Raw genomic sequence first — 17,878 nt, 5'->3', positions numbered from 1 at the left:
TATGTTCTGCGTTTTTTGGCTTTCATTCATTGGCGCTTCTGGGGTGCTTGCAATGGGCTTCTCGCTGTATTGCGCTTTCGGCATCCTCGCCGTGTAAACGCTGTCTAAGCCAAAACAGAAGAGGAAAAGAAAAGGCTTGGACATTTCATTGTGCAACTTTATATAAAGCAGGGAAGCTTTTTGTGAGATGTCTGTAAAAAAAATAAAACGTCTTCGTGCAGTCTTGATCCTTTTCTTAGTTTTTTTATTTCTCTATGTTTATACGCGTACTTCGACGGTTAAAAGCTAGGAAAGCTTCTTTTTGTATCCAAGGTAAAACACTTCTGTCGCTGTTATTAACAGCCTTCCTTCCCTTTAGTTTACACACTATTATTGCAATATATTGCAATATCAAGTAGTAGAAGAAACACCTCAACGGGAAAATTCGCTTGCAAGGCAGGCTACAGTACGGAATGTCGAAAAAGAAAAATGTCGAAAGTGAAATATCTTCTATGAACGACTATAACTTGCCCACGAAAAGTAGCAGAAACAAAAAAAGCACGGTGTTTCACTTCGGGACCGACTCCTTTTCAGGACTTCTCGAGCACGCTCTGGATCTTGATAGTTGTGCTCGGGTTACAAGGCAATCTATAGAGCTTGCTGTTTTAAAGTTTACCGTCATTCGTAACTATACGGACCTGAGAAATCTTTCAAAAAGATTCATGTTTTGGCCATTTACTGTTCGCCTTTTTTTTGTCTTTCATTGTTAGCACCCTTCTATGTTTTTCTCAGATCAAACCAGAATGACAAAAGCGAAATGCTTTGGTCGCAGTCGTTGCGCCAGAGCCAAACATCTGAAGCCGACTTGCAGCCTTTACGAACGCCTGACTGCGTCCGCGGCTGCAGCAAGCCCAGCGCCACGGGGGCCATACCTTCAAAGAAGCCGGATTTCTATTTCACGATCAGGACGAATGGCCCGGCCTTCTGGCAGCGTGACGCCGCCGGTTATATCCCTCCAGTATGAACCTCGAGAACACATTCTGAGGTCTTTCTCTCCTCCGCCATTTTTTCTTGCTCCCTGACAGGGGTGGGCCATAGTTTCAGTTTCGGGTGAACTCAACAGTAGTTGTCCTTAAAGCGCCGCTGTGCACAGCCTTAAGTCACGATTGATTGATATCGGCAGGCGTCCAAATCAGTAATTATCCGAATATATAAAATTACTGAATCAGATCTCTTCACTGCGTTCCGTGTGTCTTATTTTTATCTTTTCATAGTCTTGCTAAAATGGTATGAGCGTCTTTACGTACACATTGCAACTGAATGAAATGAAGCACCTTATGCTTCTTTTGGCCTTTTCTTACGATGCATCACGCACTATAACGGATACAAAGTATTCCTTGATTGTTTAGCATATTTTTGCAGCTTGGACTAAAGCAAGTCTATCCCGGCCATGGCGGTCGCATTGAGATGAAGGCGAAATGCTAGGTGCCCGTGTACTGTGCGATGTCACTGCACGTTGAAGAACCCCAGGTGGTTGAAATTATACGAATCCCTCCACTACGGCGTCCCTCAGAGTCACTTTAGGACGTTAAACCCCATAAACCGAACCAAAGCAAGTTTAGGTTTGTCAAAATCCAAGCTTCTCAATCAAGAGCTGTTACAGCCTCTTATTTGGCTTCTTTTTTGACAAGTACTGCTCGCTTAATAAAGAAGCTTATCCAGTTGAAACAAAACCAAGCGGGCCTCGAAGTTTTCTTTTCTTTGTATTGCTCACATGGTTCTTATAGTTTATCATATCCACACAGTGCGGATTATAGCGAAGCGGGATGCCGTCCGCCTAACTGCAAAGTTCGTGGTGCTCACGCGTGTCTGTGCTTGCGGGGCTTTCTGGTGAATGATGCCACCTTGAGCAGCCCAGAAGCTGTCCGCGCAGTGCCCGCGCACGGATGTCATCTTGCCCGAGATCACCTCTCCCAAGTTCACTTTCAAAACGCTATGTAACGCCGGCATATCAGGGCAGAAATCTGAAAGCAAAGGGGGCGCGCAGAAGGTGCACATTGGGTACTGGAGCGACCGGGTGTCGTTTTGAAGAGCATATGGAAACACAACCACGAGAAATAGGGTCATGTTTGCTCTTCACCCCGTCTTATGAATTTTATTCATTTTTGCTACACATATGAGGCAGAACACATCGTACATTAAGTATTCATATGTACGCAGCAGTGCAATTAAGGTGTACCGTTTCTCTTTTTATTTTTTAAAATTGTGGATATGACTCGGATATTGCTGCTATATTCTCCGCAACATGAAAAAAAGAAATACCGATGTACATAACGCAGAAAAAATTGCTCACGTCACCGCTGGTCAAGCGTTGATGATGCCTTTGGTGTGAACGACGCGATCTTCATACACCTAGATTTTAACACTAACGCTCTAGAAGTCAGGCAAGGCCGTTTGAAGAAACTTATTTCAACATATTCAGACGCTCTGAAAGTAACTATCTTGTTTCTATAAAAAAGCGGCTTATCAGGGAACTGCATAAGTATTTGTAATCAGCACAAGATACTTCTGCGAGCGTGGAAGGCTGCAGTGCACACTGTCTGACTGCAGCGACCAACTTATTGGAAAGCTGTTTTACTCTGCAACTACTGTTATGGTTGCGGTTAGGCTATAAAAAAAATTATTGGTGCGAAAATACGCAAACGGAAGCAAATTAAGATTCATTTATCATCAGGGACGTGCTTGCGGCTTCTCGTTTCATTGCTGAGGCGTGAATAGGTCACATCAATCAGCGGCTAGCTCGAATAGGGTTTATTGTAGTTTATTGGGTAATGCTTGTGTCCTGCAATGAAATGAGCTCAACGGATGATGATAACAATGGTCATGGTAGCAGCTGGGCTGGAAGTGGTAATAGACATTGGGGTGTGTGTTGTTTCCTGCCAATCGCGAACTGATTTCACGCAGTTTTACAAGATTACGTAAGTTTGCACGTACTCGCTAAAACGCCTTAACGCTCCTAAAGAGCAGAAACGTCATAGCGTGCGCCTCCCGCATATTCAAGGTGAAGGTGCTTCCAGATGTAAGCTGGTCAGTTTACTTTTTATTTTTTCTTACGGAAGCTGCAAAGTGAGGAGGAATATCCTGAGAGCGCTAGTGTGAAAACACCAGTGCTGCCTCTCCTGTACTTCTCATACCACCGCTAAGCGATGCCGAAGCATTCTTCCGTCGGAAGAGGTTTGGCGGCAGTTTACTCTGGACTTACGAAGCCCCGCCATCCGGGGCGAGATATATCGTCTCTTTGGGGCCACCTCAAATTCTCCACGTGGGTTCACAAGGAGGGGGAAGGGGGGGGGGGGGGCTTACTTTTACTTCTTGCTGCTGTTCCTACTCGTACGTAACGTATGATGACAGAGTCCTAAGGCATTTTCTTCGTTTCTTTTTGTGGCCCTTGCCGACTCCACCGCGGATGGAGTTAAAGAGAGCGATAAATGAAGAAAAAAATAGATGTCGCGATGGTGACAAAGCGTCCGCCAAGCTGCTTGTCTCGATGCCGATGTGTCGAGAAGTTCCATCTTGACGAGCACAAGAACAAAAAAATTCTTGAGAGCGAACACCGCTTAAACTTACTTGAAGCCTTAAATTTATGGTTGTTAAGAAAGTATCACCTCTGCGCGATTCGTTGTTTTACTTCGAGCCTAACTATGTTTATTTTTTTTCAGTCGTAATTAGTACTGTTGTCGTGCACCGTGCAGACAAAATTAACTTTGCCGACGGCTTGTTACGTCGAAGCTGAGCTGCGTTAGTTTGACTGCGTTTTAATTAAAGCGCTTTTAAAGAGCGACCTGAATAGTTTTGATGAAATAGTAATACCATATTTTTTTTTCTTAATATTTGTACTTACCTATTTTCTGTATGCTCACCCTGCGAAAATCCCTTCCTGGGGTAATTGAAAGTAGTACTTGCCGACGGGCACAGGCTATTAAAGAGGACATGAGATTTACTACAGGCTGCGTCGTCTGGCATGGTTTACTCTATAAACATTTCATGTCTAGCAATGAACATTCGTTTGAAAAAAGTCAATGAAGTTCAACAGAGCAGTGTGAAATATCGCCGTTCCTAGCAGGCGCCAGCGATCAGTCTTCTGAGCAAACGCACTTTTCTCAGAATAATGACTGGGTAATTCAAAGTTTTATAGTTCCGATTAGTTAGCAGCACCAATATTCGCGCGAAGCAGTCAAAAGGTCACACCATTACAGTGCCGTTGCTTCAACGCTCCCTAGCAAAGTAAAATTCAGTGCTGCGTGTTACTGCGTTTCAAACAGGCGGCCTTCGGCGCGAATATTGGTGCTGCTAACTAATCGCAACTATAAAACTTTGAATTACCCAGTCATTATTCTGAGAAAAGTGCGTTTGCTCAGAAGACTGATCGCTGGCGCCTGCTAGGAACGGCGATATTTCACACTGCTCTGTTGAACTTCATTGACTTTTTTCAAACGAATGTTCATTGCTAGACATGAAATGTTTATAGAGTAAACCATGCCAGACGACGCAGCCTGTAGTAAATCTCATGTCCTCTTTAATAGCCTGTGCCCATCGGCAAGTACTACTTTCAATTACCCCGTGCCTTGGGGGCACAGGCTTTGTAACCAAGGCTCCAGTACTTTTGATGAATGCGGATAGCAATTACCGCCAGCTTTGTTGGTTTAAACAACAGGAAATAATTAGGGCTTCTAAGAGGACGTCCAGGCTAATCAAGGTATTTTTTCCTACTAATAGTAGTATGGCTTTTGCGTTCTTAGTCTCTTTGAGGGCGGTGTTTACTGCGAAGTTCTGCGCTTCGTTTATAACCAAGTAGTCAGTCAAGGCACTCTGGAAGACAAGGCAGATGTGCACACTTGTTCGGCTTGTATAGAATACCGGCAGATGTCGAATGATTTTTCTGCGATAACTAGTGAATAACAGGTAACCTGTGTGCACTTGTGTGTGTTCCTGGTGCGGCTCATTGGAGCTACACCACAATATATTAGGCTAGGTAGTACTTGGTTCTTGAAAGGAAAGCGTACATTTAAAATAAATGTAATTCGTCGCTCAGTCCAGCCACGATAATGATGCTTTCCCCTCCATATTCGTACAAAGCCAATATATTATTACGGGGGGTTAGCCCAGCGGCAGACGGGACAGGCCACAGTCAGAAACCACACCGAGCTAAATCACTCCAGCACAAACTGCCACGTCCTCGTCGTCGTCCACTGCCGAACGTCCCAAAACAACGTCGTCTTTGCCTAGCAACTATGCCACGTAACACTACCCCCCCCCCCTCCTCCGCCGGGCGGAAGGAAGCACAGTCGCTGGGCGTCCTAAGATGGTTGGTTTGGATGGTAGGGCTTAAGGGCACAGGGTAAGCCCTATACTTCCCATGCATTTTAGGCCATGTTGAGGTACATGTTTCTCACCAACTAATAGGAGTACCCAGGTAATATATATATCATTTTGTTCCAATTTCTTTGCACTGTTTACTGAACTAGAATAATTGAAATGTGGTGAAAATTTGATTTTTAATTTAATTTCTACCTGTAGTGCATAAATTTCGGCTTTGTTTGCACATTTGAAAATTCATCACAAAAAAACTGATGAGTGAAATTGCTTAATTCTAGTTCAGTAGTTGCCAAGATTTATGTAGATGGTTGCAAAAAAAATTCAGCTGTCTGTTTTGAAAGGCATTGGAAATAATGGTACCTTTGCAGGAAAAAACACGATTTCGAGATAATTGAGCCTAAAGTGAAAAAAGACGTGAAAAAGAAAATTTTGCTCGCACAAACACATTCATAGTCACTGGTTTAACAGCCACCTGCTTCGTAGTCACTATCGCACACATTTTTGCGATTTTGAACATGTCGTTTTGCTTGCCAGGCCTGTTTTGTGAGCTGTCGTGTTGCTCGGTCCACAAAGTACATACGCTTGTGGTCAGCTTCCCTCAGCCACATGATAGTGTTGCGCCCTGGGTTCAATCCACAGGCCTTCAAAACGTTGGCCCGTGCGATGCTACCTTCATTAAATGAAAGTGTCGCGTACAGTGCTGCCATCCTTAGCGTCCGACGCCTTACAAACGCGCGCGCTTTGTCACAATTTCGATAAGCTGAACACTTCCACCGCACTGTCTACACACACAGCTCTGTGTAATTGCGGCACAAATGCCATTCATATCCATTAAGGCATATTCGCTGCCGCTCTGTAGCACATCCTCTTCCTCGAAGCACACAGAAAATCTTGAAAGCTCCGATGTCAAGAGCTGGCGCGTTCGGCGTCTCATTAGGTCGCGGACTTCCTTTTGCTTTTTCAGGATGAGTGTAACGGTTGCCGAGAAATTCACGCCTGACGAAGGCCTTCCTTGCCCTGGGCATCTCAACTTATCAACAACACCGGCACAAAGAACAATACTCATCGGGAGGGAAAGCACTCAGAAGCAGCTGCATAAAGGTTGCAGAAACATGAAAAAAACGTCCGCAGCGTCTCAGGATTGTCTGGGATAAAAAAAAGACAGCTGTACAATAGTTGCCAGACAATCTTTGTATATGTAGCTGATTTCAGAAAAGCTTTGAAATCAGGTGATGGACTTTTTGGTTGAAGAAATTGACGATAAACGCGGAGGGTATCCGGAAAGGGGGCGTGGCCGCGCACGACTTGGTTTCGGAAAAAGCGTTTTTCAGCCCAAGATATGGCTTTCTGAGGAAAGTGCCACAATGGAACATGTGTAGAAAGAACTGACCTTCTCAAATTGCAAAAGAAAAAAAAAAACGATTTTTTTTCTAATTTTACCTTACCCTGTGCCCTTAAGACGGGCGACGTGTACGAGCTGTGTGGAGGGGGCCGCACGAGGAGTGTGGGGTTGCAGGGGCGCGATCTCGTAGGTCACACTGCTCAGTTGCCGCAAGACGCGGTAAGGACCCACGTAACGAGGCAGCAACTTCTCACACAGGCCCACACGACGCGCAGGGAGCCAGAGGAGTACGAGGGAGTCGGGAGGGTAATGGGCGTCAGGGTGATGAAGATCGTACCGTCGTTTTTGAGCGTGTTGTGAAGAGTCGAGGCGATCTCGAGCGATTTGGCGGGCGGCGTCATCTCGGGCAATGGCGTCACAAGCGTAACTGCTGGTACAAGGGTCGTGAGGCAGGAGGCTGTCGAAGGGTAGCAACGGGTCGCGGCCAAAGAGCAGGTAGAAGGGGGAGTAGCCGGTGGTATCATGGCGCGTGGAATTGTAGGCGAACGTCACGAAAGGTAAACTGACGTCCCAGTCACGATGGTCGTCTGAGACATACATAGACAGCATGTCCGTCAGGGTGCGGTTAAGACGCTCAGTAAGGCCGTTGGTCTGAGGATGGTAGGCCGTCGTGAACTTGTGGCGGGTAGAGCAGGAGCGCAGAAGGTCGTGGACCACTTTAGAAAGAAAGCAGGGGCCGCGATCCGTAAGCAGTTGACGAGGAGCGCCATGAAGTAGGACGACGTCATGGAGAAGAAAGTCGGCGACATCGGAGGCACAGCTGGTAGGGATAGCGCGCGTGATAGCGTACCGGGTAGTGTAGTCGGTCGCAACGGCAATCCACTTGTTCCCGGATGTTGATCGGGGAAAAGGACCAAGCAGGTCGAGACCAACACGGAAAAATGGGTCAGTCGGGATGTCGATGGGCTGAAGCTGGCCACTGGGTGGAAGTGGGGGCGTTTTCCGGCGCTGGCATTGATCACAAGCAGCAACATAACCGCGGACAGAGCGGTAAAGGCCAGGCCAGAAGAACCGCCTGCGCACGCTGTCGTACGTGCGTGACACGCCTAGGTGCCCTGCAGTAGGAGCGTCATGAAGTTGAGCAAGTACTGTGGAGCGGAGATGGGTCGGGACGACGAGCAAGAGGTCGGCGCCATCTGGGTGCATATTGCGCCGGTACAAAATATCGTGATGCAGCAAGAACATTCGTAGAGCAGGATCGGAAGGGTCGCTGCGGAGGCGGTCGACTATGAGGCGCAGAGATGGATCACGGCACTGCTCGTCACCAATGTTGAGAAAGTCTGATACGGACAGTACACAGTCGTCGGTATCACGGGTGTGGGAATCACGGGGATCGACAGGATGGCGGGACAGACAGTCAGCGTCTTGGTGCAGCTGGCCGGATTTGTAGACAACACTAAATGTGTATTCTTGCAAACGCAAGGCCCAGCGACCCAAACGGCCTGTAGGGTCTTTAAGGGAGGACAGCCAACACAAAGCATGGTGATCCGTAACTACGCAGAAGGGCCTTCCAAACAAATAAGGGCGGAATTTTATTATCGCCCAATCAAGAGCAAGGCACTCCCGCTCCGTAATGGAGTAGTTACGTTCGGAAGGAGAGAGCAGGCGGCTGGCGTAAGCAATCACACGAAAGTGCTCGTGTTGGCGCTGCGCAAGAATGGCGCCAATACCATGGCCACTGGCGTCTGTGCGAAGTTCCGTTGGCGCAGATGGGTCGAAATGGGCCAGCACAGGTGGAGCAGTGAGGGCCGCAACAAGTGCCGTGAAGGAGCGAGCTTGGTCAAGGCCTCAGGAGAAAGGGACATCATTCTTCAGGAGGGTGGTAAGGGGACGGGGCGTGTCGGCGAAGTTCGGGATAAACCGGCGAAAATACGAGCAGAGCCCGAGGAAACTGCGCACATCGCTCGAGGAACGGGGAGTAGGGAACTCACGAACGGCACGAACTTTGTCAGGGTCGGGCTTCACACCAGACGCATCAACCAAGTGGCCGAGGACCTTAATTTGGCGCTGGCCAAAGGTGCACTTCTTGGAGTTCAGTTGGAGACCAGCGCGACGGAAGACCGCAAGGATAGTAGCAAGACGGCGTATGTGGCTTTCGAACGTTGAGGAGAAAACGACAACGTCATCTAGGTAACACAAGCACGTTGTCCCTTTGAAGCCACGCAGAAGCGAGTCCATCATGCGCTCGAAGGTGGCAGGAGCGTTGAAGAGACCGAAAGGCATAACTTTGAATTGGTACAGGCCATCGGGGGTGATAAAGGCAGTCTTCTCACGATCCCGTTCGTCAACATCGATTTGCCAGTAGCCTGAACGGAGATCAATAGAAGAAAAGTAGCTGGCACCATGTAGACAGTCGAGGGCGTCATCAATTCTCGGAAGAGGATAGACGTCTTTCTTCGTTACTTAAGATGACGATAGTCGACACGGAAGCGCCAGCTGCCATCTTTCTTTTTGATCAACACCACAGGGGATGCCCAAGGGCTGCTAGAAGGCTCGATAATGTTGTTCGCCAGCATCTTGTCCACCTCTGTTTGGATGACATGGCGCTCAGGAAGAGAGACACGATAGGGCCTTCTGTGTATCGGGCTGGCATCGCCCATATTGATGCGATGGGTCACGACAGAAGTTTGGCCAATAGGACGATTCCCGAAATCGAAGACATCACTGTAGGAAGCTAAAAGGGCGCTGAGGGCGTTAGCGTGGTCAGGTGGCAAATCCGCCGCGATCATTGCAAAAGCTGGGTCCGGGCGTGAAGCGGCCGAGCGGGGAAGGGCATGGAGACCAGCGTTAGGCTCAGCTGTTAGAGCAGAAACTGTACATTCGGCCAATGGAATCAGTTCAGCGAGTGCGATGCCACAGGGTAAAACTTGGGGGGAGAGACTGAAGTTCAGAATCGGAAGGTAGGTGCGGTTGCCGGTGACGGTCAGGACTGTGTGTGGAAGGATGACGTTACGCTGGAGGACAACGTCCTTGATTGGGTACGTGACGTAGACACCATCAGGAACGGCGGGTAACGGGGACATAGGGACATAGACTGCAGCGTCACGCGGCAAGCGAGTAAATTCAGCGGCACGTAAGCGAGGCGGCTTGGTATCGGCGCTTTCGGAGCAGAGCGGCAAGTCTAAACGAAGAAGGCCAGTGGCGCAATCAATTAGAGCCGCGTGCGTCGTTCAAAAGTCGATGCCGAGGATCACATCGTGGGGGCAATGGTCGAGGACAGTGAACGCGACAGGGTTGTACGACCAGCAATGGAAACACGCGCAGTGCACAGTCCAACAACGGCAGCAGCACTTCCGTCGGCGACGCGAACGGTTGAGGAAACGGCAGGTGTCACAACCTTCTTCAGACGACGGCGAAACGAGGAGCTCAGGACAGATATTTGGGCGCCAGTGTCAATAAGAGCGGTAACTGGTGCACCGTCCACGCAGATATCGAGAAGGTTGCAGCGAGGAGCGAGGGTCAGGAGAGGATTTGCGGGCCGGGTCATCAATGCAGCATCACCTCCGGGAGCTGCATTGGTTAGTTTTCCGAGTGAGAGCCAGGTAAGGGTGGAGTGGACGGGCGTCGAAATTGCGGAGAACGGGAGCGGCGGATCTGAGGAGAAGGCGAGCGGCTGGACCTTCGCGGGGTCGAAGTGTCGAAAGCGTGCGGAGACTCAGCACGGGAAGACGTCTGGCGTGGTTCGAAGCCGGCACGGCGATCATAATTGGAACTAGGTCCGTAGTCCGCACGACGATCGTAAGTGGAACGAAGGTGAGGTGGTGAAAACCAACGGCTGCGGCAGTGACGGGAAATGTGGCCGACACGCGAACAGGTGAAGCAGATTGGGCGGTCGTCCGGGGTGCGCCAATCCGCAGGATTCCGGTAGCGGTAACGTGGTAGTACGGTCGGAGTCGGTGAAGCAGCAGCAACCAGTGGAGCGGTGTTTAGCAAACAGCGCGACGCAGACGGCAGGCCAGAATTGAGGCCCACGTTCGCAAACTCCTGGCGAACGACGGCCTGGATCAGCGCAATCGTAGAGTCGGCCGGTTGAGGGGCGAAGGTGACGGGAGTCATAGCTTCCAGTTCTCTGCGGACGATTCTAGTTAAATTGGCAGGATGGGATGGTTGTCGCAGTGTTGGCAGGTCTTCGCAGGAGGATGTCGCCGCGGTGTTCGGAAGGCGATCAAAACGAGAAGCAATACGGCGATGTTTTGCCTGCTCGAATTGCCGGCATACCTGGAGGACGGAGTCAACCGTTGCACAATCTTTACAAAGAAGAAGGTTGAATGCATCATCAGCAATCCCCTTCAGGATGTGGCCCACCTTGTCGGTCTCTGGCATGGCGCTGTCTACTTTTCGGCACAGAGCGAGGACGTCCTGGATGTATGAGATGTATGACTCAGTAGACGACTGTGCTCGAGAAGCAAGGTCTTTTTTAGCACCCAGCTTGCGTCCAATTGGTTTGCCAAATAAGTCTCTGAGCTTTTCTTTGCAGTTGTCCCAAGAGGTGAGGTCTTCCTCATGCGTCTCAAACCAGACGCGCGCCGTGCCCGCCAGGTAGAAAATAACGTTAGCAAGCATGAGCGTCGCGTCCCAGCGGTTGTGCTTGCTGACTCGCTCATACATGGCGAGCCAATCCTCGACATCGACGTCATCGGTGCCACAAAAGGTGCCCGGGTCGCGAGGCTGCGCCACGACAACGGTCGGCGCTGGTGGTGATGCTGCGGCCGGAGGTTGGTTGGACGGCATAGTGATGGCTCGAAGCTGACGACCGCTGCGGAGGTCCAGGGCAGGGTCCCGGTGTGATACCCCGCACCTCCACCAAATATTACGGGGGGTTAGCCCAGCGGCAGACGGGACAGGCCACAGTCAGAAACCACACCGAGCTAAATCACTCCAGCACAAACTGCCACGTCCTCGTCGTCGTCCACTGCCGAACGTCCCAAAACAACGTCGTCTTTGCCTAGCAACTATGCACCGTAACAATATGAACATCAAAGCTTCCACACAAAGATGCACCTAATTCTTCTCTAGTTTCTTCACTAATTCCTTACTGCCTAGTTGTTGCTTTATTCCTTCATTACGTATTCATCACTCATTTTTGCACGTCTCAAATCAATCTCTTAACTTCTGCCCACAGTGAGCTTATTCTAACATTAAACTGCGCGGCTTGTTGTTTGAAACAACCATTACTTTTTTTTTTCGTGCAACTGAATTCCCTGAGTGTTAGTGCAATGTTGCAATTCGAATGAGGAGTTCCAGCCATGCTCATGATATCTTTGTCACTGAAAGTTAGCGATATATTTTATTTAATCTTTAATCACAGAGCTGTCAGGAAATCAGAAAAATGTTCACTACAAGAATTTCGTGCGCGTGCTAGCACTTGTTCATTTTTTCATGCTGCGTACGTTCGGTATATACTACGATGTAGGTTATAAACCAATAAGCTGTATGAGGCAAAATCTTTTCAATTTTTGGGTCATGAAAAACGATGCTTGCAAGCTCTAAAGAACGACATGTAAAGAGTTTACTCCCTGCTAATCTATCGCGCGATACATTTGAGCTTAACGTAAGTGAAAATGCGGGATAAATAGAGACGGTAAGTTTGACATTGCTCACTTCTCCATACGTTTCTGAAGAACAGATCACGCTCATAGGTGCAGGCAGCTTCATGGAGAAGACGACAAGAGGAAATCAACTGATTGAGAAATTATACAGAATTGAACGATAAGACATCTCAAAAATAACAGCAAGAACTTACCACAGCCTTATTTTCTTATTCTTCTTATTATTTTTTCCGCCTCACCGCTAGCTGAACATTTTTGCGTTACGAATGTCATACAAAAATGTCGTATGGCCAGATATAGATAATTGGCTGAAATAGCTATATACCTTTCCTAGGGCCATATATAGCTGTATTTTAAGGCGGATACATTTTTCTACTGACAGCCAAAATTAGTTGCACGAATCCGAAGCTATTGCTCTAGTGGCATAGATTTTTCAGTGGCTAGCAATAAGCCCGGCTTTGGGTTTATGTAGACGCTCATGAAAGGCCATAGATGGACATAGCTTTTTTCATAGGCGCCCATAGGGCGCTTTTGTATCGGATGTCAAAAGGGCTTCTCGAGTGACTGAGTTTCAGTGCATCAGCTATATAAAGTTTATGGAACATTAATATCAGCGACAAACCTCACCTCCATGGCCGATTTTCTCGATAGCTAGAACTGGCATCTAATTCTTTGAGTCAGAATAGGCATGTACTATTAATTCTTAAAAAAGTGCGCCATGAATGCAAAGAAATTCCACTTTTCCTCGAAAGTCACGTTAAATAATGTTTTGACTCCGGGTGTACATAGTTCATCTTGGATAATTCAGCGCAATGAAGAGACGGGTTCAAAGGAAGACACCGGCATGCGCTAGCCTGTGTCTTCTTCCTTTGTACTCGTCCCTTTGTTGCGCTGAATATTCTACGCTGCATCCTCTCCAACTTGCCCAGCTCAGCGTAATCGTGCAGTGCATAGTTCACTCGTACCGGTCTTTGAAGCAATGTCGCAATCAGCATTCGCATAGTCTTCATAAAGCCCGTGCACAAATAAATGCTTTCTATGTATCTCCGATGGAGTAGCACGTTGATTCCCTTTGAAGCTTTTCAGTGCCGCAAACAGTGGCGAAGAGGGGTTGGCGGGCGGGATGTTTAGACGAGGGACGTTACAACGGCGTCACCTCCTCAGGCACCGGTTGGTTGTTACGAGAACAATGACCGCGAATAAACCGCCATGAAGGAAGAATGAGGCTGCAAATAAGGCGTCTTCCTTTGGTAAAGCATTAATTAACGGGTTCTTTCTTTTCTTTCAGGGCACTCCTACACTGACACTTTCATTTTCCTCTGAGTCTTACGGGCTCCGCCAGCTCAGTTTAAATTTTAACGGGCAACATTAACACAGTGGGAATATGGATGGGAAGTTAGTGACGCGCTGCCCGTGCGGGTTAACCTCACGTAAGTTTGCTCGAAAAAATATTTTACAAATTTTAGGCGCGAAACAGATACTGCGTACGATGACCTCGAAGTAACTTTTCGTGCTTCAAGCCTGCTGTTTATTATTCATCATTAATCCTGGTGCGCGTCACTAAGGGCCAAATACATGTCTGACACAGTCCTGCTAACGTGTTTTGCATAGCCTAGCACCCGTCGTCTGCCTAATATTAATGTCGGCGTGAATGTCGAGGGCTGCCTTAATGCGAGGTTAGTTAAGCGCATACGGCGATAGAGATTTATTGCAGAGAAAAATCACTGAATAAACATTTTTGAGTCCATTTTTCTGCACAGTTCGCCCAGCGAGGAATAGGTCGCAGTTGTTATAGTTGCTGGCATAATCGGTCCTGTGTATCCTCTCCTGCATGTGTGATCCTCTTTCGCTGCAAAATGCCTGCTAACTACGAACTAACAGGAGCAGCTTGAATTTTTTATAGTTGCTATAATTTTATTGTTGCGATTGATTGGATAGATGCATTAGGTTTTTTTCTAGATTGTTGTCGCACAATTCCGCATCGTGTGCTGTGTGTTATCTGTTTAACTGTGAACACCCTTTTCTACGAAGACAACGATGCTGGCTTTGCACGCTGTTACTTTTTAAGCATGAAATGCTTTTAGCTCCCGTTGTCGGCAGTGTGGTGACGTCACGCCGAGACCGACAGCCAACATCCGGGCACTGAATTCCACTCATCCGGGCACTGAATTCCACTCATTCGGGCACTGAACTCCACACATCCGGGAGCTGAAACGAGAGCATCCGGGCACCGTACGAGATTTAACGAGACTCATACGTGATCTGTTAGGGGCTTTGAGAGAGGGCCGCTTAGAGCAAGAGGGGAGCTCCAGGGCGAGAAGGGCTTTGGGCGGAAAAACTGCTGCCGCGCCGTCCCCAAGGATGGCGCCGCGGTCCCACACTCACGCATGTAAAAGACCGGCCGCTGGGCCTTCTGCTCATGTTTGTTCTTGTTATTGCTGTGTCTTTACTCCGTACCTCTGTTTTTGGTGATTCCATATTGCTAGCTGCCTCCCTAAGCGTAGTCTTTTTACGCATTGGTCGCTTCTCTTTGAATTATAAAAGAACTCAAGTAACTAAATGGTACGGAGTTCCTCTTTCAGTTACACTGGCAGGATGAACTCAAGGCTTCTGCTTTTTTTGTACTCTCTTTCGAGATGCTTTACTTTCGAGATGTTACACGGAGACCGCTAGGCTATAGAGAAGCGCGCCTTCGAATGGATAACTTGTTAAGCGCGTGTCATCGAATGCCACTGCTGTGCATAAAATTTCTTCTTGGTTGCCTCATATCAAGCCCTTTATAAGCGGCGTGCTCGGCACTTTATGCATTTAAGTACAGTTGTTTTAAAGCACGTGCCAACCTTGACCCAACCATGTCCTTGCGTGCACGAAACATGTCATGACGCGGTGTTCATTAACGTTAATTACACATCCTTTCCAGGAGTGATTGACTTGCCTTTTATTTTAGCCATTTTCTTTCTGAAGGGCTGGTTAAATATTCATACCACCTTGTGCGTTGATGGAAGGCCTGCGCGGCCACAGACAAAGGGTTCATTGTTCATTAGCCATGCTATACAAAGGTGAATAGATAGAAAACCGTGTCCTTCGATGGAGAAACCACTGACCTTGGCAAGTGCTGCTTTTTTTATTCAAATTTATTTCGACGTCAACATCTACAGACCGTGATCTTGCGGAGAGTTGACAAGAAGCCCAAAAATAAGGCCTGGCAGCGTCCGCTCACCGTCTACTTGACAGCGACACAGCAATGCAAATAGATATTTCATCCAAAGAAAATCCTAAATTGAGGAACAGAAGCAATAGCCTCTTTACAAAAGGTATTCAGAGACCTTGATTGGGGACAGTTGGGGATGAACCAATGTTACGGCACAGCAACATCTCGAGAAGCTTCTTGCTACAACCATGACCTTATTATTATTATGTATTCCTTCGAATTATACTGTTAAGAAGAATAATGGTGATTTTTAAGGCGAAAGCTTTTAAATGATTGCTTAAATAGAGGAGGAAAAAATGAACCTAGAAGCCAAGTTTGATGACTGTAGAGTAATTAGTTAATTAATTATAGGCATAAATGTATACATTGCCTCAAAATAGCGCGGACGTCGATAGAGCCACGGGAATGGTGTGACGTCACATCCAACAGAGGTGGTCACGGCATAGTAAATATTTTCACAGAATGGTCGGAAAAAGGTCGAATTCTTGTCAAATTATATGGGAAAATGTGTAGTTAAGCGTAATTAACACTTAAGATCCCGAAAGATGTATAATTTTGGTATCGATAGAGCCACGGGAAGGTATGACGTCACATCCACCGGAAGTTGTCACGGCATAGAGTCCTCGGCTTTCGCCTTTCAACGCTTTAGTTGCCAAAGTGTCCTCGCAATTTTTGCACTTTCAGTGCTTGTTTCAGAAGGACAGTCTAGCTTGTACCGTATTTTGTAACGAGCCATTTCGTTCCCGTTTCTGTTGGTCCCCTGCGACTGCTGTCTTCCGCCATGACCTACGTCACTAGGAAACTGCAAATAATCAGAGAGGAGCGAAGGAAGGGAAAAGAATCGAATCGTTGCAGAATGCGGCTTCTGATATCCGTTTGCTCGGCGCAGATTATTAGACTTTGGAACACTTCCGGTAATAATATTACTCTTTCATTCTGGTTTCTCTCTGTGCCGAAATTACACTTGATGCTTTTGTTTACCGTTCCTTCATTGTTATTGAACCGCTTCATCCGCACCCCTCTTCAACATGCAAAAATAAGCAGAACACTAAAAAAAACTGGAAGAAAAAAGCATACCCGATAATTCTGGACAAAAGAATTTTTGAGAGCGATACCGGTTATGGACGCAATTTTTTTTATATAATGTAAGACTTCGCTGTAACAATCAATATATCCGCAGATCAGCCGACGCCAGTATTACTTCGTTTTTTTTTTAATAACGTTTTTTCTATGTAGAAAGCGTTCTCCATTACTTTTCTATGGCAGTCTTGACTGTTTGATGGGATCGATGGAAACACTTTAGCGGAAAGATTTTGCTATACGAGGTCTGTTAGAAAAGTATCCGACCTTTGGCCGAAGAAAAAAAACTGGCATAACGGGAGCGTTGAAAACCTAATCACCTTCAAAGTAGTCTCCTTAGGACTCCACGCAGTTCTCCCAGCGGTGCTGCCATTGCTGGAAGTATTCCGAAAAGGCCTCTTTCGGAGTGGACTTTCGCTCAGCTGTCGTTGCAGCCGTAATGTCCTCTCTTGTCTGAAATCGCGCTCCTTTCAATGTCCTCTTGACTTTGGGAAACAGCCAGACGTCGCAGGGGGCCATATCAGGAGAGTAAGGAGTCTGTTGAACTACAGGAGTCTGGTTTTTCGCCACAAAATCTGAATCAAGTGCGAGGAATGTGGAAGAGCACTGTCGTGATGGATACGCCAATTTCCTGTTGACCTCAACTCCGGTCTCTTGCGCCGCACAGCACCACGTAGGCGACAGAAGACGTCCCTATAGTACACTTTGGCCATTGTTGGACCCTGTGGGGTGCGTACTCGTGGTGTGCCACACAGAGGGAGTCAAAGAAAGCTGTCAGCATCACTTTGACAGTGCTGCGCACTTGGCGGGCCTTCTTTGGTCTCAGTGAAATGAAATGCTTCCACTATGACGACTGGGATTTGGTTTCCGGGTCGTACCCGTACACCCAAGTCTCTTCACCAGTGATTATGGTGTTTATGAAGTCGGGGTCACTGTTTGTGGAATCTAGCATGTCCTGCGAGACTTCAACACGAAGCTGTTTTTTGCTCCGCCGTGAGCAGCTTCGGCACGAATTTCGCCGCAACTCTCTCTATGGCCAAATCTTCGGGGATAATGGAATGTGTAGAAAAATTGCTGATGTCCACCTCTTCCACAATTTCTCGGATAGTCACACGACGGTCCCGTATCACAAGAGCGTTCACTTCGGCAATGACCTGGTCATTTCGGCATAATGATGGCCGACCGGAGCGTGGCTCTGTATCCGCCGATGTGCGGCCATTTTTAAACCAGTGGTACTACTGTTTAATTTGTGTGCTGCTCATAGCATATTAGCCGAAAGCC

General features: G+C 47.7%; 1 protein-coding gene and 1 long non-coding RNA gene across 2 annotated transcripts in view; one reads left to right on the top strand and one right to left on the bottom strand.

The window, feature by feature from the left end:
• LOC149363753 (uncharacterized) overlaps positions 1 to 17,878 on the top strand; it is an 82,570-nt gene that overhangs the window by 53,615 nt on the left and 11,077 nt on the right. The gene's annotated exons all lie outside the window — the stretch shown is intronic.
• LOC149363754 (uncharacterized) lies at positions 10,277 to 11,600 on the bottom strand. The gene has a single exon (XM_089569981.1). It carries the CDS (start codon positions 11,486 to 11,488, stop codon positions 10,277 to 10,279), a length of 1,212 nt encoding a protein of 403 aa, XP_089426107.1. The 5' UTR covers positions 11,489 to 11,600.

Source organism: Amblyomma mixtum, chromosome 2, assembly GCF_055824585.1.
Source record: "Amblyomma mixtum isolate Tamu chromosome 2, ASM5582458v1, whole genome shotgun sequence".
Classification (NCBI taxonomy): Eukaryota; Metazoa; Arthropoda; class Arachnida; order Ixodida; family Ixodidae; genus Amblyomma; species Amblyomma mixtum.
The sequence above is the reverse complement of the archived record's forward strand: the minus strand, read 5'-3'. Positions and strand labels throughout refer to the sequence as shown.

Coding starts and splice junctions, on each gene's coding strand:
- LOC149363754 (XM_089569981.1), bottom strand. CDS start 11,488: ATGCCGTCCAACCAACCTCCGGCCGCAGCATCACCACCAGCGCCGACC.